Source organism: Alexandromys fortis, unplaced genomic scaffold (genome assembly GCF_014885135.2).
Source record: "Alexandromys fortis isolate MF-2015 unplaced genomic scaffold, M_Fortis_MF-2015_v1.1 scaffold_39, whole genome shotgun sequence".
Classification (NCBI taxonomy): Eukaryota; Metazoa; Chordata; class Mammalia; order Rodentia; family Cricetidae; genus Alexandromys; species Alexandromys fortis.
Window position 1 is genome coordinate 10,673,584 of NW_026067918.1, and position 20,269 is coordinate 10,693,852.

Below are 20,269 nucleotides of genomic sequence, written 5' to 3' on the forward strand. Positions count from 1 at the left end.
CAGGACCCACATGGTAGAAGGAGAGAACTGACTTCTACAAACTGTCCTCTGACCCCCGCGGGCTCCCTGTGGCACAAATATGCATATATAGACACACACAGCACACACACAATAAATAAGTGTATAAAATAAGAACTGAGTGAGTGTTCCTAAAGCTGGCTTCCCTGCACCTGGGCAAACAACAGTGGTTATTGCCCAGCCAGAACCCTGGCCTCCTTTTGGAAAAGCCTAGGGTCTCAGCTTCTCTCTCTCTCTCTGCAAGCTGCCTTCCAGGCTGCAGCAATTGCTTAAGTCTGTGCTGCAATCCAGAGAGTGCAGGAGTGGGAAGTCCAGAGTTCTCCCTGCTTCTGGGAACAGCCCCCATCCCCCTCCCAGCACAGCTTCCACAGGCCGTCCTCATGAGAGTGGGTCAGGCTCACCCGAGGATTTCACAAACGCTGGCCTGTTCCCAGCACAGCACAGCTGGGAGGGCTCAGTGCTTAGGGCGAGCAGCCTCCTCCACAGCCCCTGCTATCCTTGGGCTCAGGGCCTCTGGGTCTGGAGCCTGGGGACTGGAAAGGGCTGTGCCTGTCCAGGCTTGCCACAGCTGTGGTACGCCCCAGGCCTTCCCTTCCCACTTCACTTTCCAGCCTGGGCTTAGTCAAGGTGCTAGGAGGAAATTCCCTCTCCAGGAAGAGCGGAAACACAGACTTGCCTTCCCCAAAGTGAGCAGCAGGTGGGTCACCCAGGAGGACCTGGAATTCTCAGGCTCCAGGTCTCGCTTCTGATTCACAAGAGTTTCGAGTTGCGGTTGGATTCCAGGAATCAAGCAATTTTTTTCTACACCCCCTGGGGACCAGCCTTGGTTCTCTTTGCCTTTAGGTCTGGGAAGCACTAGGAGAGTCTAGGCAGACTGAAATAGTCTCATTGATTCTGTCTACCCCCTTCCATGATCCTGTAAGGATGGTCCCTGGATTCAGGGTCTGAGTTTCTCTACCAGAACACATAAATATGTTCTGACTGGAGTTAGTGCCTTTGTCAAGCTATGGGGGTTATTAACCAAGCCAGTGGCTTCCCGTGGCAAAGTTCTGGATATGCGGTGAACATTTGATCTGATCGCACAAACGGCAGGCCTTACTTATTTAATTTACATGCTTAACTAGTTTATTGTTGGCTTTCGCAAACTTAACTTCTGGGAGCAATGGGGAGCCAAACCCCAGCAGGCCTCGTCTTGCCGAACTCTAACTCCCCTGGACCTAGAACATTCCCTGAAACACAGGATGTGTTGGGCAGATATTTGCTGAGTGGACGAATAAGCGAAGGACACGGGGAGGGAGCAGCCGGGCTCCCTGGATGGAAGGGGAGGGCAAGCTTTGCTCTATTAGCCTGGAAGGTGTTCTCGAGTCCGGCGGGGCCAGAAATCATGAACCATCCTTGGCCGGGAAAGAAGTCAGAGCTTTCAGTGTCGCCTCCCGGGGGTCAGTGACCCTTGTGACCAATGACGAGCTCCCCCCACCACCCGACACACACCCAGGGAGGTGCGCCCGGCCGCCACCCGGCCGAGTTTCCTGGCACCGGGCTGAGAATAAACAGCGCTCAGCGCCTGTAATCCGGTTGCCGTGGCGACGGCGCTGCGCGGGAGGGGGCGTGTCGGAGGGCGTGGCTTGTGGACTAGGAGTGGGCGTGTTGGAGGCGGGTCCCAAAGGGACCGCCCTCCCGGCGCTCAGCTCGGACATTCTTCGCATAGCTGCTCCTGGGCTCCCGCGGTGGCCGGGAAGTGACTCTTCCTGGCAGAGGGCGGCTCGAAGCGCAGAGCCTGAAACCGGAGGAGAACGGGCGGGGCGCATAAAGGGGCTCTGAGGGGGCTCTAACCACCCTGGGCCTCGAGGGCATACCTCAAGCCCCCTTGCGTGTTGCTCACCATCACCCAGCCAGGGGTCCTGGGGTGTCTCTGCTCGGGCTGCCTTGCTTCTCAGCGCCTCTGCGGTACCCCCTTCCTGACTGACATCTTTACTCATTCCGTACACTAGGACACTTCGTGAAGGCTTATTTTCCGTCGCCAGCTCCCTGTCTGTGGCCTCCCTCCTTCCCCACGAGCAGGCCTTGGATTTCCCATTCCTGGCTCAAGTCTTCAGGAGGCATGCCCAAAGCAACACCAGGAGGGAGAATAGGGCCTCTCGGGTGGATTCTTGTAGAGCTACGAGCAGGGTAAAAGAGTACAGGGTAGGGAGCTGCCTCCCCCCTTTCTGGGGCTCAAACCGCATGGAATTGCCCCACTGTCTACAAGCCCTTTATGGAGCATTTGGGAGCCAGGAGCACCCCTCTTCTGGCAACCAGGACCCAAGTCCCCCACCAGGACTTTTGGAAAAGGAGAGTTCTACCCGGAAAGGGCCGAGCCACAGAAGGGCTATGTGACAGGGACTGGAGGAAGAGAGAGGAAAGAGGCACTGGCCAGGGACCCTCTAATTTGTCGTTCTGCTGCTCTGAACTGCATTTCCCAGGCTGGGATCTGAGCTGGAGATCCAGAAGTCTAGGGGGGCAATGAGTTGCAGGCAGGGAAAACAAACCCCTTCTTTGTTCTGAGTCTCCCCGAACCAAACTGAGCCTCCAGGAGGAAGGCAAGAGATAGGACCCGTGTCCTACGAACACACACCGGCACCAACACGTGGCCAAACAGCCGGCTACCTTCAGGGTCAAGGACTGGGGCCAATTGCACGGCCAGGTTCCCTGGTTCCATGGAGGCTGTAATATCCACAAAAGTGGCCCTTGGCAGCAAGTGGCAAGTGGATGCCATTGGGCAGGCTTCAGGACCCTTGTCCTGAGACACTGGGGACTCTGGGAGAGATGTGGTGGTTCTACCTTAGTGTGCAGTCCTGGTTCCAAAGTTGACAGTCTGTCTAGTGTGGGTCTGGCATGCTGTCCGCACTGGTCTCAAGCCTGGTCCGCTCCTGTATCTCTTTAGATCATTTCCCCCCCGAGGCCCAGGAAACGGACAGAAAGGGCCTTGTTTATTCTTCCAGTGGCCTTTTAAACACTTGACTCTTGGAGCAGCTGTTTATCAGGTGCTGTGGGACCAAAGGAAGCTCTGGCAGCTCGACTTCAGGGCGCTTATCAGACAGGGAGACTGAGGAGCCCTCAAGCCGGGATCACACTCCTCTCAGAGCTCCTTGGGTCTGGGTAGCAGAAGGAAAACTATCACACAAATGGTGTTTGTTTTCCTAGCAGAAACTTATGCTAACCGTGTGTGTGTGTGTGTGTGTGTGTGTGTGTGTGTGTATTAGAGACAGAGAGAGAGAGATACCAAACACTCGGCTTTTTAGGAGACAATGTGGGAGACCAGACGCCCCTCAGCCCCAATCCTTTGTTGTTTCTACATTCCTGGGTGCTGTGTCCTAGGCAGGTTGCTTAACTTCCCTGAACCCGCGTCTGCCCCAAGACCAATGGATAAATATTTACGCTCCACCTCTCTAGGCACCAGAAATGACGAATTCAAGTTGTGCCGAGTCCTGCTCATGTCGAAGCACAGCTGTCTCATGGGGGTGCTGTCAGGCAGCCTCTTTAGTGCCCAGAGGTAGACTAACAGTGAATGGACTGGTATTTTCCAGGAGCCTGGCTGGTGGTCCATGGCCCAGGGAGGACCTTCAAGAATAAAAAGATGTGTCTGTCTGGAGGAGCATGGCCAGAAAGGAGCCATTAACACCTGCCCCAGGGCTCCACCTGCCTTCCAGCCTTGTGTGGGGATCACCCTTCCCCCCACATGCTGTGACATCATCTGTGACGCTGTGCTGAGGTCACGAGTCACCATCAGGACCCCACATCTAGGCTTTCTCGGAACACCTCCCTGCCAAGCAGCCCAGCCAGCAAGCGCTAATAGCTTGGAGCCTCTAACAGCTTCTGACCACAGTGCAGCCTGCTCCCTGCAAGCCCTTTGAAGCCCGCACTTCCTTCGCAAACTTGCTTTGCATATTCTGGTCAGAGCTGAATCAGACTGGCAGGAATTAACCATCGGTAGCAGCCTAGGTGGCTGCCAAGGCTTTGCCAGTGACAGAGGAGGGCTGCTGGGGATGTGACTCTACCTCAGAGCTGTGGGTAGGGACCCAAGAGGCACAGCCAGTCCCCTCCCTTCATCCCATTGTGAGGGCAAGAGGAAACCAGGGAAAGAAGGCTGGAGTCGTTTTTTTTTTCATTAAAAAATAGTGCTCTTTATTATAAATTACTGAAATGTTTCTTTTCTGAGTATAAATATAAATATATGTGCAAAGTCTGAGTTGAACTGGGATTTGGTTGAGTTTTTCAAGCATCTTCAAACAGCCTCAAAGGCCTGAATGGGGAGAGGGGCGGGCTGGAGGTGGATCTTTATAAAAGTGATTGAGGCAAATTGTAAACATTATTCAAAACAACACAGAGAGCAAAAAGCCACCCCAACACACAGCTGCCCCACCCAGCCCCATACCTGACTCAGAAAACTTGGTTGTTTCTCCCCAAAACAAGACCAGTTCCAGGTAATTCCATGGCTGCTGCATTCCTGTGAGTGACCACTGCTGGGTGGCAGGTGAAGGTTTCTCCATCACCTCCTGCCTCCCCCTTACCCCAGGTGAGGAGGGAGGCCCTGGGACCTGCTGATCCCGCTGACCAAGAGGTGCTTAGGACTGGCCAATTTCTTCCCAGTGATCACCCAGGAGTCTCCTGCGTGCCAGGGTCTCCTCCCTGCACCCACTCCCCCTGGCCTGCAGCCACAGGGGTAAATCCCTCAGCTCCTCTGCCTGTTGGCTGTGGTTGGCTGTGTTTGGCTCCTCACGTGCCAATCCCTATCCATGGGACAGAGGGCATTTAAGGCAAGTCTCCTAGCAGGACATAGGAGAAGCAAAGAGTCCCCCATCATGTCTAAGGAAACCTGGGCCCCAAGGTGGCTCATCTGTTCAGCTGTCCCCCTCTGGCGTGGGAAAAGGTGGCCAACTGACCCATCCTTCACGTGCCATTGACTCTTACAACGGGGAGGGCTCTGGGAGGTTTCATTAGCTGCCCCAAGAGAGAGAAGCCTGGCACCAGAATGGCTCTCAGCAGGTCACCCCTTGCCTCTCTCCCCAGAGCCAGGAACCACCAACTCCCCACCTAGGCTGGGCAGTGCGTGGTCATTTCTTTGGCCAGCCTGCCGCCCTCTCACACCCTCTTTCTTCTCTTCCGTCTTTCCCCCAGGCCTGGCGCCCACTCAGGATTAAACCAAATCAAAGCACAAACAAGTTCCGTGGGAAAGTTTGAAGATTCCCCTGCAGTTCTCATTAGTCCAACACTCGAGGTGTCCTCCCACCCTCCCTCCGCTCCCTTGGGAAGCAGAGGGGATGTGGAGGAAGGGAAGAAGAGGAGAGTCCACTTGTCAATGCTACTGTCCCACCAGGCCAGCTGGCTCCTCTTGAGAGAGAAGCTGGAGCCAGGGAAGGAAAGCAGGTGGCAACTCCCCCTCCCCTCAGACACATTCCGGGTCCTGCCTGCCCCGCTCTGCAGAGCGGAGGGCCGGAGGGGAAGCCTACCTGCCCCTGGCTCACTGAGAGCTACCGACCATTGGGGCTGGATTTTTGTGCTTGTGCCATGTGCGGCGGAGGAGAGGTGGCCGACGTAGGCCCCCCTCTAACCCCTTTGCTCTTTAAAGCGGAGCATCATACTGGTCCAGGAACTCCCGAATGGGTCCAGGCAGCTGGGTCACTTTCTCATAGGAGTCCAGGTGGCCATTGACGGTCTTCCTGCAGAGATGCTGGAGGGTGGCCACGTTGGAGGAGAGAGGTCGGCTCAGTACCAGCGGAATCTTCTCGCCCCCAGAATAGATGTAGTAAGCTCTCTTGGGGGTACTCCCGGGGAGCGCCTGGGCGGGTGGTTGCTCCGGCACCTCGGAGGAAGGTTCCGTGGGTGGCAAAGAGAAGGAGGAGGTGGCCGGGGGCGGCATGTAGTGGTGCACCAGCTTGAGTACACAGTCGAAACGGGGCACTGGCTGCGTGCTCCGAGGGTCACTCTGCAGCGAAAAGCTGCCCCCCTCACACTGGATGCGTAGGTTCTTGGTCCCTGACTGGGTCTTGACGCTCAGCGTGAAGAAGTGGCGCTGGTCCGAGCTGTCGCGGATAAGAAAGGTGCCCGCGGGCTCGGCGCTGAGCAGCAGGTTCGCCTCGCCGCCGGTCACGGCGCTCCAGTAGAATCCGCTCTCCTGCAGCTTGCGCACGGCATTCACCACCAGCTGGTACTCGCTCTTGGAGCTGAAGGTCTTGAGGCGCAGGCTGGTGTCCAGGGGGCGGCTCATCCCGGCGGCGGGAAACTTGCTGTGGGTGACCATGGCGCACGGAGCCAGCGTGGATCTGCGCGGCGGTGGCTGCAGCTGCTTCGCGGCCTCCGCACAGCGGCCGCTACCGCATCCCGGGGGGCTGCGGAGAGAAAAGCGCCCAGAACGTGAGTGCCCGGAACCCTCCAGTGCGCCCGGGGCACCTGGTTGCCCCGCAGAAGGCCGTGTCTGGGACCCAGCCACCTCGCGGGGCTCTCCGGCCTCAGTCCCTGTCGGCCAACCCCAGACAGTCCCTTCCCCAGACGCCCCGGGAGAACACCCGAGAGAAACTCGCGAGTGGAAGTTGGGTCTCCAGGGGCACCGCCAGGTTGGGGAGCGAGACAAGAGCCCCAGGGACGCTCAGGGCGTCGCTCAGTCCGGTGTCCTCAGTGGCGAGGACGAAAAGGGGGGTGACAAACCCGAGATATGTGGGAGAGGGAACTGGAGAAGCCCATGGGCCCCAGTCCGAGTATTACGGGAACCCGGGATCTTCGGCTCCCATCCGCTCTGCCCCCTACCTCGTCCCCTCCCTACCGGGAATGACCCGGGAAGGGGAGGAGAAACCGGGAAAAGCTCCCGAGCTGGATCGAGGCCCCCACCCTTTGCCACACCGCGCCCCTCCTTCCTACCTAGTCCCGTAGCGAAGTCTCGGGCCTTGGGGCTGAGCCTCCTACGGTCCCCAAGGCGAGGCGGCGGCCAGCAGTGGCCCGCGCTGCGCCCAGATGTTGGCGGTCGTGAAGTCCACAAAGGGGCTCCCAGTGCGTGCGTCCCCTCTGGCTTCGCTGCACCCGGGGCCGATCAGGCGCGCCCAGGGATGGATCAGGCAAAGGACCCGGACGAGGGGCCACGACAGAGAGCTGGGCCGGGCAGGGGGCGTCCGGGAGCCTGGAGAGGCAGCGGTGATGAGAGCGAGAGAGCCGGAGAGCCGAAGAGTCTGAGTTAGAGCCGCCGGCGAGGCCGCGCGCGCGGGTATTTACGCGGCCAACATGCCCCGCCCCCCGATTCCTGGAACTGCGCGGCCGGTCTTCTTGTAATGTTTAGTCACTACTCTGCACTGAAAGGCTGTGCGCGGAGGGCGAGGGAGGGGCCGCGGGCGGCCGAGGGCGGGCCTGGAGCTGGGGCCTCCAGGACCCGCCGAGACTCACGGAGAGGGAGACAAAGCGCGGCGCGAGGCTGCCCGACCGGCGGGCGCGGCGCCAGCTTGGCCGAGCGTTCCTGGCAGCGGCCCCTCCCCCGCGCGCTCCGCCCCCAACTTCTCATTCACACTTTCCCCCCACCCCCTCCCTTCTAAGAAGGCTGGTTTCTGGCAGAGGCGGGGGCTCCGCGATGGGAGCGCGCGGGCAATTCTAGGAGGTCGGCCCGGAGAGGCTCCCCGGCACCCCTTTCCTTTTTCTTGGACCCTGGGTGGGGACGCTCCCCTCGCTCCCACCCAGGCTACCCCTAGGTCCTCATTTGCAGTTCCAAGCAGCCCGTGTCAGCCAAAAGGGATATTGGGCTATTCCTCAGCCAACTCACTGGAGACCTAGGAAGTGAAGGGGGGGGAGTTGGGGGAGGGATGCGCGACAGTGACCTGTGGACAGGTCCAAAAGATGAAGCTGGGAGATCCAGCAGTGGAGGAGGTACCGGCTTCGAGGCAGCTACGGGGCCTCGGCTCACCGGCCCACTGCCTGATTCCTTGGTGACAGACGTGGGTGCTGATACCCAGTAGGTGGAGGAAGCCGTTAACTACCTACCACCCTATCAATCATCTGGGTCTCCCAACCTGCCTGGTGAGCTGGATCGGTCCAGGTGATCTCGGCGCCGCGAGGGAGGAAACCATGACCCCCCAGGTCGCGCCCGAGTCCGCTAGAGGGCGCACTGGAGTCTTGTAGGTGAGCAGAGTTTTGCTGTTTCCCAGGCCCTAGAGAAAGGAGAGTTTGTGGGACTCCTCATTCAAGAAGAGAAGTGGGCAACCTGAGAGAGAGGCGGGTCACCTTCCAGGCCAGGTTGAAACCTGAAATAAATGTCGAATAGGCAGAAAGTCCACAGACCAGTTGTTACGGATTCAGCCCACTGCCAAGTGGCCACTATGGTGTTAGGATGGACCTTCCCTTGCTCCTAAGAGTTAGGGTATCTGAACTTTCCAGGGGTTGGGGAAAGAGGAGTATTAATAAGAGCAGGTGATTGAGGTGAAAGGTTGACTTGCTCCCGGTCACGTGAATACCTATAAAGGCCTCGCGGCAAGTTTTGCAACAGGCAGCAGGGTGCTGGAGCCGCCTGAGAACCAGCTAAGTGAGCCCAGAGAGGCTGCTCTCGGTGGTTCTGCCCCGCCCTCTTAGATGCCACAGACTTCGTGTAAGACTAGTCTTACACTCACACTCAGCGGGGAGCGTGCTAGCTACACGCTACACACACAGGATCTTGGGCTTGAGGAGAGGACTACCAGCTTCCCTTCTTGCGGAACTGGTAGGCGCCTCATTATCTTGGCCCGCTGTGTCCGGTATGCTTCCTGATGATGGGGGACTGATTATACTCAGGCAGAAGCACAACCTCTCCGGGCTCAGACTCGTCTTCTGTTAAATAGGAATGGGTATAGTGATGCACCCACCCCAGAAATCCCGGTCCTCAAGAGGCTTTAGGGGGCCTTGTTTAAAATATCTCACAGACCTGTGATGACAGACCAGACCTTGTTCACACATGGAAATATCTTGTGAGAGCCGGTCCTTGTCTTCAAGACACTTGCCGCTCCTGAAATGGATTCTCCCTTTCTCCGTGAACAAACCCTGCTTCACCTCGTCCAGGGAGTGTTACCCAGCAGCCGCCTTCTGTGCTGAGGGCAGTAGAGGACAGGGAGGACTCTCAGGAAATAGCCGTGGAGTTAATGGAAGGGAAAATGCTTTGTAAATGACAACGCCCAACACAAGCCAGGTTCATTCAGCCGTTCCACAAACCCTCATTTTGTGCCTGACCCAATGAGACACTGTGGTGGTTCCTGGGGTGGGGTAAGAAGGAAATAAAGAGCGGAGAAATGGCCTAAGAGCACATGCTACACTTCCAGAAAAGCGGGCTAGTTCCCAGCACCCCTGCAGGATGGATCATCACGGCTTGACCTTCACAGGAACCAGCTGCACTGATGCACACATGCCACCTCCCCCCACACATACATAACTAAAATCAAACAAATCTTGTGAGAGTGCATGCCTTTAATCCCAGACTCTGGAAGCAGAAGCAGGCAGATCTCTATGAGTTCAAGGGCAGCCTGCCGGACATAGAGTTCTAGGCCAGCTAGAGCAATATAGACCCTGACTAAATCAAATAGATAAATGAATCCGAGAGAGGGGAAGGGTGGGAGATGGTGCTGGAGCTTTGGAGTCCTGTCCTGTTTGTAGGGACCCATTCTTCTGAAGGAATCCTGGCGGGAGATGCTGCCCAAGAGACCAGCAGGGAACTGTACTCGGAGTAGAACGCAAGAATGCAGGCCTTTTGAAGAGGGGAAGTGGGAAGATGGGACCAGCAGGCATGTCTCTGCTCTCCCAGCATGGATCCTGTGGCTAGAGAAGGCCAGAGCAGTGGACGGGTGGGTGAGCTGAGCACCATGTATGGGCTTAGGAACCTAAGCCGTTCCTTGGCTCCATTGCACGGTAGCTATGTGACACGGTAGCCGTGTGTCATCGCTGGCTCTGCATTCCTTTCCTTTTCCCCCCTGAGTTCCTGTGAGGTGTAAGGTGCTTAGGACACAACCTTTGAGGCTTCAGATGTGGCTCAGCTGATATAAAGTGCTCACTGTTAAGTTTCAGTCCCTGGGACAAATGGTTGAGGCCACTATTTAAGGCTCACCCAGCATACCGGAAGCCCTTGGTTCCATCCCCCAACTCCCGCCTCCCACTCCCCAAGCAAGATGTCTTTGTGTGGTCCTAGCTGTCCTGGGACTCTCTGTAGACAAGACTAGCTTGGAACTCAGAAGCTCCTGCCCTTGCCTCTCGGAGGGCTGGAATAAATGGTGTGCGCTACCACAGCCTGGTTCAATTGTTTTAAATATTGAGGGCTCTTTCCAGATGCAGTAGAGATGCCTTAAGATGGATTTTAGGCAGCCAGGCCTTTTAATAACATTGGCCGCTTGCACTGGGAGAAGCTGAAATAAGATCCAGCAGCAAGAACCCCGAACAAAGGAAATGCCTTACATTTATAGGCTCTGAGGATAATCGACTCTGAGCTTAGAAGGGGCTCCGAGTTTAGCAGCCTAGTGAAAATCCTAGACAGGGCCTCGGATCATAATTTAGGAGCTAATCCTATCACCTACCCTACCTTCGGAATGCTACCTGCTCGGGCTTTAGAAGCTTAGGGTACTGATTAAATAGGGTCTCAGGCCTGGATGATCTCTACAAGGGCAGCCTGCAGGGTCTAACGAGCAGTGGATGGAACTCCGACTGGTGGCTCTGTAATCCCTGCACCAAAAGACAGAGGCAGGAGGACCAGAAATTCAAGGTCACCCTAAACTACATGCAGAGTTTGAGGCCAGCCTAAGCTACGTGAGACCCCATCTCAAACAAAACAGCAACAACAAGGGGCTGGAAGGATAGCTCAGTGGTTAAGAACACTGATTATTCTTTTTTTTTTTTTTATTGTTGTTGTTTTCGAGACAGGGTTTCTCTGTGGTTTTGGAGCCTGTCCTGGAACTAGCTCTTGTAGACCAGGCTGGTCTCGAACTCACAGAGATCCGCCTGCCTCTGCCTCCCGAGTGCTGGGATTAAAGGCATGTGCCACCACCGCCCGGCAGAACACTGATTATTTTTGTGGAGGATCCAGGTTCAATTCCCAGCAATCTCATCACAACTAGCTAACTCAAACTCCAATGGAGAGGTGATATCCGATAGACTCTTTTGGCCTGTGTGACTACCAGGTATGCATGAGATATTTATAAATGCACTCAGACAAAATACTCGCACACATAAAATAAAGATATGCAAAATGAAAAACAGGAACAAATAAAAATTTACGACCCTGTGTCAAGATGAAGCTAAACATATCCTTCCCGGCCACCAACTGTCAGAACGTGGTATCACTGGGGTGGATGAGGAACGAAAGCTCTGTACCTCCCATGAGAAGGGCATGGCCACAGATGTGGTAGCTGCTGGTGCGGTAGGAAAAGAGGGGAAGAGTTGTGTGGTTCGAATCAGCGGTGGGAACAGCAAGCAAGGTTTTCCTCTGAAGTAGGTGTCTTGACCCAGGATAGAGGGGCCTGCTGTTGAGTGGGGGAGTTCTTGGTCTAGACCAAGGAGAACTAGAGAGGAAGCCTAGGTGTGGGTGCATTCAGGATGCATTGTGGACTCTATTCTCTCTTTAAAGAGGATGATGTCTGACAATATATTGCTAGAGAGTCCTTAAACAGGACCAAATCATCCAAGAGTCAGCGTCTTGTTACTCCACATGTCCTGCTGCTAAAACACCAGCATAACGCTCCGAAGAAACAATGCGCCAAGGAGAACGAGCAGGAGGCTGCTGGACGTGCAAAACGTTTGGCCAGGAGAATGAAGGAAGCCGAAGAAAAACACAAGGAACAGGTTGCTAAGAGACAGACAGGCATAGGCTGTCCTCGCTGGGAGATTCTGCGTCGAAGTCTGAGGCCAGTCAAAAGTAAGTCTTTAAGAGTAGCAAATCACCAGGACTGGAAGTAAACAAACAAACAAAGAACCAAATAAGTACAAGAAACCTCCTCAGTGGAATGCCAGCACTCATCAGCTCTGCCCAGACACTGTGGTCCTTCAGAGGCCTCCACTGTGTGCTCCATGGGGCCTCCTGCAGCCTGATAGCTGACTCAGGCTACCTGCTTCCCTGGGGTCGGAGCTACCTTTCCCAGGTTGGCTGACTTGTACTTTCTCTTTACAATTAAGCATTGAAACTACTCCACTCATCGAACTGCTCCGACCGCTTGTTCAGAGAGAATCTGACGGGAAAATGGCGTTTGTTTTCCTCTTTTGTGTGTGTGTGTGTTTTTTTTTTTTTTTTGGTTTTTCGAGACAGGGTTTCTCTGTGGCTTTGGAGCCTGTCCTGGAACTAGCTCTGTAGACCAGGCTGGTCTCAAACTCACAGAGGCACCTGCCTCTGCCTCCTGAGTGCTGGGATTAAAGGCGGGCGCCACCGTCGCTCGGCTCTTTTGTGTGTATTTTGAATTTTGTTGTTGTTTTTTTGTTTGTTTGTTTGTTTTTTGAAAGGGTTTCTCTGTGTAATCCTGGCTGTCCTGGAATTCACTCTGTGGAATAGGCTGGCCTTGAGCTCAGAGATCTTCCTCCCTCCGGAGTGCTGTGATTAAAGGCCTGTGACACCAATATCCAGCATGAAATTGTTATTATTGTTTTAAATTATGCGTATATGTACTCGCTTCGGCAGGACATACACTAAAGAAAAATTAGAACGATACGGATAAGATTAGCACGGCTCTGTGCAAGGGTGAGACTCAAAAGGTTGTGAAGCCTTCCATATTTTTTAAGAAAGGAAAGACTTACGTAGATATATGTGTGCCTACATGTGGGTCAGAGGCATCTGGCCCCTTGGATCTGGAGCTTAGAGGTCTTTGTGAGCAGTAATGACTCTTAACCACTGAGCCTGGCGCATGCAAAGTCCTCAATGAGTCTAAGGGCCGGCTTGTATGGATTTCTGTTTTCTATGAGCCTTAGATGCCACAACCAGCATTCTTTCGAACTGTTGGTTTCTGGGTTGGATGGTGTGGGTTCTGGGAAGCCCCGTGGCTGGTTTACTGGCGATTATTAGACTTCTAATCTGAAGATAAACAGCCTGGAAAAGTGGGAGGAGACACTTGGTTAATGCAGGGCGCATTTCCAGGGACCCACTCCGAGGCAAGGACTTGAACTGAGGGACGGCAGACCTAGGACAAAGCTTAAGCCCTGCCTGCATCCTCTCTTATCTTGCTGTGTAGCTGAAGGGGGAAAGGAACCAGTTATCTAGTCTGACCCCTCGGCTCCACCTAGCTCCCCGCACCCACCCGAGGGATCAGGAGGCTGCCACCTTCTTCTAATCTTTCCTGTTGCAGAACTTGGATGCATTCAGAATCCCATTTCCAGGCAAAGGTGCAGGGTCATAAAGATAATAAAGATAAGCCTTTGCCCTGGAGAGGAAGAGCCCTGAGGTTTCAGCTGCCAGCCTGTGGCAACCGGCATCTGCTGAGATCATCCTCTGAGTCCAGATGGGGAGGCATGCTGGCGCGTAGGCAGGCAGGAAGTGCTGGTGTGCCTTGGTGGCCCCAGGTGCCATGCTTACCCTGGGCACAGATGCTAAGATAGCCATCCTTGGTGACCAGATGTGCAGCACGGGGTTGGGAAGCCTTGCTCATCCCTTGGACTTGGTTTGTTTACATCTGGAGGTTATTTACTTTATAACTTGCCCATTACTTTATAACTCTGTGCTAGCTTATGGCCTACACCTGGAATGACAAACCAGGAGCCAAGATGCCCTGCAACTTAGTCTAGTATGGGGCAGGAGCCTGCTTCTCTGCTACTCCCCTTTCTCTGGGTCATCCTGAAGAGAGTGAGGCTCCCAGAGCCCAGGCCTGCCATGGGGGCGCACCTCTCAGTGGCTGCCCAGGTTCACTCTCTGCCCACCAGGACTGCTTGAGGAGCAGGGGGAAGCCGGTCACAGATAACCTCTCTCCTGCAAGGAGAAGGACTCAGGGGTCACGTATCAAGTTGACCCAGTTTCTTCCTTTCCGGTTGCTAACAATCTGAAGGGGTGGAGGGAGTCTAGGACAATGGCCCGTGGCTGGGAAGCAGCATTCCAGTTGGCAGGCCTTTGTTGCAGGCAGGAGGGGCCTTAAGCTAAAGAAAAGGTTTGCGGGTCGGATGTCTAAGGGGCGGCAGCTAAAGAGTTCTTTCAAGCTTGCCATTCCAGGCCCAGCCTGCCTCTGGCGTTTCCCAGAAAACTTGGAGGAGGGGAAGAAAAAGAAAACACTTCACCCACCCACCACACACTCGCTGGATCCTCACTTCTCAGATTCCTGGTGCCCTCCAGGGACTGGGTTGGCCAGAGTGCCAGGACCCCTGCCCTGGCGGCCATTCCTCCGCCCACAGAGAGCTTGGGGGTGGGTAATGGATACGTGTGGGGTGGGTGCTGGAGGAGGGTGCAGACAGAAAGGAATGGGGTGCTGAGAAGGGGAGTGTCTTCCTGCCCATCACAAAGGAGTTCATAAGTTGTGAGTTGGGGCAGAGGATGAGGGAAGTCAGCTTCCAGGCATTTACTCCACCATCCCACCCTCCAAACCAACACACCCTGCTCTGTCCAGGGATGGGGTGGGAAGTGTCATTTGCTCAGAAGCACCCACAAAGACCAGGCTGGCGCTGGGCTGGGGAACAGACAGCAGGGCAGCTGGGCAGTTCTGGGAAGCCAGGCTGCGGTGAGCCATCTGGGTTGCGATGCAAATGAGGCCTGGCCACACGCCGAGAACAGAAGTGGCTGTACCCAGGGAGGAGAGCCCAGCCTGGGGCGGGGTGCACACGCGTGCGTGTGCGTGTGTGGTGTGTGTGTGTGTGTGTGTGTGTGTGTGTGTGTGTGTGAGATGAGGTAAAGCAGACCTCCAGGTCTGGAGAGAGGCCAGGTCTGGGGGACCATGTACTACAAGGCTGGGACCCTGTGCTCTAGGGACAACCTGCAACATCTACCCCGCCTTCTGTAGGTGACTCTCAGGTATCCTTCAGAGCCACCTGTCTTCTGAGAAGGTACTGGGGTGCACTTGGTGTGCACTTAACCCTAGGCAAGTTCAAAGTAAAAAGCTAAGCCTCCCAAGGTCTCAGGCTTTGTAGTGGGTGGGTGGGTCAGGTAAGAGGGTGGGGCTCTCCACTTAAAGGAGTCCCAGAGTTGACCTTGAGGTAGCCTTCCCACCTCCCCCCCCTAAGTGTCTTGTTTAGAGGATTTTGAATATATTTTAATTATATTTATATCTATTTTAATACATATATTTTTGCATAAGCGTCTGTGGGAATTTGCCTGAGAGGGCAAGTAACTCCAGGAAGCGAGCAGAGGACCTTGGATTCCCTGGAACTGAAGCTATAGGAGGCTGTGCTGAGAGGCAGCTGACTTGGATGCTGGGAAGTGAACTCACGCCCCCTGGAAGAGCATTGTGAACTCTTAACCCCTGAGCCCTTTTTCTAGCCTTGGAGTATTTTTGCGTTTTTAAAATTTTTGCCAGGTTAGCCTGAAACTCAGAGATCCGCGCGTCTCTGCCTCTTGAGTGCTGGAATTTAAGGTGTGTCAGGCTAATTCATTAACTTGTGTTATCTGTCTGACTACGTGCTGGCGTACACGTGAACACGTGTCAGAGGACAACCCATTAGGGTCTGCTTTCTCCTTCTAGTAGGTGGAGCATGGGAACCAAACTCCAGGTTGTCAGGTTTGCAGCCGCTCTCACCACCACCGCTACCATTATTTCAATCCCAAACTAACTGTAACCAAGGCTGACCTCAGACTTCTGGCCTTCCCTTCTCCCTCCCTAGTGCTGGAGTCACAGGCACCAGCATCTGGTCCACCTCAGTTATGCAGTGCTGGGAAGTGAACTCAGGATTCTGTGAATAGTAGGCAAGGATTCTACCCACTGAGCCACCTTCCCACCCACTGTAATATTATTTGGAGTTTCTTTTTTTCTTTCTTTTCTTCCTTTCTTTTATTTTAATTAATTAAATAATTAATTATTTTCTAGTTTTTTTTAGACAGGGTTTCTTTGTAGCTTTGGAGCCTGTCCTGGAACTCGCTCTGTAGACCAGGCTGACCTCGAACTCACAGAGATCCTTCTACCTCTGCTCCCCTAGCACTGGGATTAAAGGCCTGCACTCCAATGCCTAGTCTGCAGTTACTTCTTGCTTCTCATTTCACACTTGTTTTACAAACTCATTCCTTTATTCCTTAAGTGGGTGGGTGGATCAGGGACTGAGCTGGCCCCTGAAATTTACCCATCTGAGTTTAGGATCTTCCTGGCAGGATAAGATTCCCCCACAGTTGATATCTGAATTGATTAACTTTGCTAAGTGCCATGAAGACATCATAAGCCTGATCTGGTGACCTAGGTCTGTCATCACCACTTCTGGGGAGGCTGAGGCAGCAGGATTGGAAGTTTAAGGCTTGCTTGGCCTACAGATTTTAAGACCAGTTTGAGACCTTGTCTTAAAATGAGAAGTAAAAAAGGCTCTATGTGTGTGTGTGTGTGTGCGTGTGTGTTAGACTACTTGCCTAGCGTGTGTGTTAGTGCATTTGCCTACTGTGTGTGTGTGAACTTGCCTAGCATGCAGAAGGCTCTAGATGCAATACATTGTTACCATGATGGGAAACCATCCAAAGGGGCTTCCCTGAGGAAGTGATAGACTGATGGGAAGCTGAATCGAGAGAAGTGTCCCCGCTTGGGCCACACTGGGGCCCAGACTGCTGACCAAACTCCTGGGCTTTCTCTGGAGTCTGGCTCCTCTGTTCTGCCTGACTTTCTGTACAAGTAGGTAAAGGGAAGACTCAAGGGCATATAGGATTGGCTCCTCACCAGCTCAGGGTCCCCAGAGCTCTGTTGTCCAGGGTCCCCGGGGCTCACATCTGCTCACACACCCTCCCACTCACTAAGCAGCTGCCCAACACCATGAGAATGAAGTTTCAACTTCATTCTACCCATGGGAGGCCCCCTGGAACTAGTCAGCTGGGAATGCAGAGAGAAAGCAGCCATTTGGGACCACTTTTGAAAGGCACAAACTAGTGGCTGTTTCTGTCCTGTGTTTTCTATCCTCTAGCAATACCTGGGATTTTGTTGACAGAAACATAGGAAGGGATAGCCAGGCTGGACCACAGTGGGTGTGGGTCGGTTCGCTCACACAGGATTAAAAAACAGTTTTTGAGACAGCCTGGAGATGAGGCAGTGAAAAGGCACAGAAGGCCAAGGAGCCTGCAGCCTGATGATCTGAACCCAGGAAAGGAGAGAAGCAGTTCCACAAAACTATCTTCTGACCTCCCTGTTTGTGCTGTGGTGTGTGTACACACACACACACACACACACACACACACACACACACACAGAGAGAGAGAGAGAGAGAGAGAGAGAGAGAGAGAGAGAGAGGCAGAGAGAGCAAGCTGGGCAGGGTGCCACACGTCTGTAGAACCAGGAGTTCAAAGTCACCCTTGACTACACATTTCTTTAGGAAATGAAGCAATGACAAAATCTGGAAACCTTACACCTATGTTCTATATTCTGGGGCTTTATTTGGCATTTGGTGGTGGGCCTGCATCCAGCCTGACCCATTGTTGGGCCTGCATCCAGCATGGCCCCGTCGGCCCTTTATTGGGACACTGGACTCTCCAACCCTAACCTTCCTCAGGAGTGTCAGGGAGCCAGACAACCACTCAGCCTGGCCCCTTGTTCCAGGCTAAAAGGATCTTACTCCCCTTGCCTGGCCTGCTCCACCTCTCTCTCAAGCCAGGCTAGTGCTGAGAGGAGGACCCTCCTGCAGGTCTCTCTCTTCTGTTTCTTTGCTTGGGCCAGGTAGGCAAAGCTGGGGAAGGAGGTGGCAGGGCGTGATTCTGAGGGGACTCCCTCAGATACCTCTGTGGCTACTGAGTGGGCTGCCCTGGGACAACTGGCCACAGATGGCTGTGTTTCCCCACGCGCTGGGCTGCTGGGTCACAAGGCTCTGTGGTGCTGGCTGCATGCCACACCACAAGAGGCCAAGATTCCCCTGAAACCAAGAGCTGCATTTATCCTCACACTGACAGAGAAGCAACCAGGATGCTCTGCCCTGGAGGTATTTCCAGAAATTTGGGTTCTGACTTCTTGTTGATTAGATGCCAGAAAGCCCAGAGTTGCTCTGTGGTGAGGCGGCCATTGAGCAATAGATGTTTTCTTTTGCTGATGACAAGAGTTTTCGACGTTGAAAAACTGAAATGATAAGTGGCCAGCCCTGACCAGCGGCCCCCCTCTCCAGCCGGTGTGTGTGTGTGTGTGTGTGTGTGTGTGTGTGGCTGGCTTCAACTTCCATGCTGGGAAGGAATTCTTTATGGCCTTGGGCTCCTCCACGTATCTCCTCAGCTCCAGAGGACGTAGGTCCTGGTCCCAGAATTCTACAAGGCCTCTGTAGTTGTGGGTTAGAAGGGCCCTTGAGAGGGATATGGCTGTAGATTGTAGATGTGGGAGAGTGGAAGAGTACCCTGTCCCTGCCGTGTGTGTGTGTGTGTGTGAGAGAGAGAGAGAGAGAGAGAGAGAGAGAGAGAGAGAGAGAGAGAGAGAGAACAATGGAGTAGTTTGTACTCTTTTTTTCTTTTTTTGAGACAGGGTTTCTCTGTAGCTTTGGAGCCTGTCCTGGAACTAGCTCTTGTAGACCGGGCTGGCCTCGAGCTCGCAGAGATCTGCCTGCCTCTGCCTCCTGAGTGCTGGGATTAAAGGCCCGGCTTTTAATTACCACCAGCCCAGCTGAGTTTGTACTCTTCTTTGACCCTGTGGATCCTAGGCACCAAACCAAGGTTGCCTGACTTGGTAATTGGACGAGCAAGTGCCTTTACCTGATGGACTATCTCTTTTTTTTTTAATATTTATTTATTTATTATGTATACAGTATTCTGTCTGCTTGCATGCCTGCAGGCCAGAAGAGGGCACCAGACCTCATTACAGATGGTTGTGAGCCACCAANTATACAGTATTCTGTCTGCTTGCATGCCTGCAGGCCAGAAGAGGGCACCAGACCTCATTACAGATGGTTGTGAGCCACCAAGTGGTTGCTGGGAATTGAACTCAGGACCTTTGGAAGAGCAGGCAGTACTCTTAACCTTTGAGCCATTTCTCCAGCCCCCCTGATGAACTATCTCAATAGCCCTAGGAGACAGCTCATTCTGGAGCCAGATATGAATGACTGTGGTTACGGAGCAGGATTCAGCCTACATTATCACGTTCCAATGAAAAGTTTTGCTTTAGGTGGCTGGTGAAAAATGGTCAGGCGCTTGCTGCTCAAGCATGGTGTCCTGAGTTCAAGTCCCAGAACCGACAAACAGGTGGAGGGAGAGAACTAACCCTATAAAGTTGTCTGCTGATCTCGACATGCAAGCTGGGTCATCCCCGCATGCAAACACACAGCAATGATAATTAAAATAAAAGAAGAAAACAATTGAGTTTTCAGACAGGTTCTCCTAGAAGCCAGGATGCCCTTAAACTTCCTGTGCCGCCAAGGATACGTTGAGATTTCTAATCCTCCTATTCTCTCAGTGGTGGGAGCCCATGCCGGAGCATGATTGACAAGCTCTCTGTTAGGACCTCAGTTCCCTGTTCAGTTTCATCTTCTTTATGTATATAAGTGTTTTGCCTGCGCTATGTTATGTCTGGTGCCAGTGGAGGCCAGAAGGAGGTGTCAGGTCCCCTGGAACGGACATTATAGGCGGTCTTGAGTGCTGGGGATTGAACTCAGGTCCTCTGGAAGAGCAGCCGGGGCTCTTAACTGTTGAGTCATCTCTCCAGCCCTGCAGCCCATTCTTGGAGGTTTTTACAGCTGCAGAGCAGAAGAAAACCATAAATCAAAGCGCTTTCCAAGCCCCTTGGTGGAAACCTCAGGAAGGTGGGGAATCTCTGTTATAGGTGTCAGGTGCCCTCGGATGAGATTTGGGGTTTGGATTGGTGGAAAGCAGGGTTCTGGCAAATGAATGTGTCCCCAAAGGTTTCATGTTATAGCCACAAGGATATTAGGTCAAACACAGAGATGGGTGATGGGTAGCTACTAACAGGGCTAGAGGTAGCCCGAGATGATGTTACTGGATAGGCAGCCTTCCGATTTCCCATAGTCACTTAGCTCTAATCAGTCAATAAGCCTGGTAGAAGCCTTCACAGAAGTACCAGCTTCTTTTCTGGCAATTAGCCAGCCTTCCCCCCCCCCCCCCCCTTCCCGAAGGCTTATTCTGTAGCTCAAGCTGATCTCAAACTGTGGCAATCTTCCTGACAGGTAAAGTCTGCATGCATTGGGTTGATAGGTGTGGGTAGCCATCCCTGGCTAT

General features: G+C 53.8%; 1 protein-coding gene and 1 pseudogene across 1 annotated transcript; one reads left to right on the forward strand and one right to left on the reverse strand.

Moving 5' to 3' along the window:
• Nucleotides 1-4,151: 4,151 nt before the first annotated feature.
• Nucleotides 4,152-7,244, reverse strand: Socs3 (suppressor of cytokine signaling 3). The gene is made up of 2 exons (XM_050140455.1): nt 6,913-7,244; nt 4,152-6,386 (listed from the first exon to the last, which is right to left on the reverse strand). The coding sequence occupies exon 2, from the start codon at nt 6,296-6,298 to the stop codon at nt 5,621-5,623; it is 678 nt and encodes a 225-aa protein (XP_049996412.1). The 5' UTR covers nt 6,299-6,386; nt 6,913-7,244; the 3' UTR covers nt 4,152-5,620.
• A 5,388-nt stretch (nt 7,245-12,632) lies between these two features.
• On the forward strand, nt 12,633-12,746 carry LOC126500562 (uncharacterized; annotated as a pseudogene).
• Nucleotides 12,747-20,269: the final 7,523 nt, after the last annotated feature.

Excerpts from the sequence above, each read along its gene's own strand:
- Socs3 (XM_050140455.1), bottom strand. The coding sequence starts at position 6,298 with ATGGTCACCCACAGCAAGTTTCCCGCCGCCGGGATGAGCCGCCCCCTG.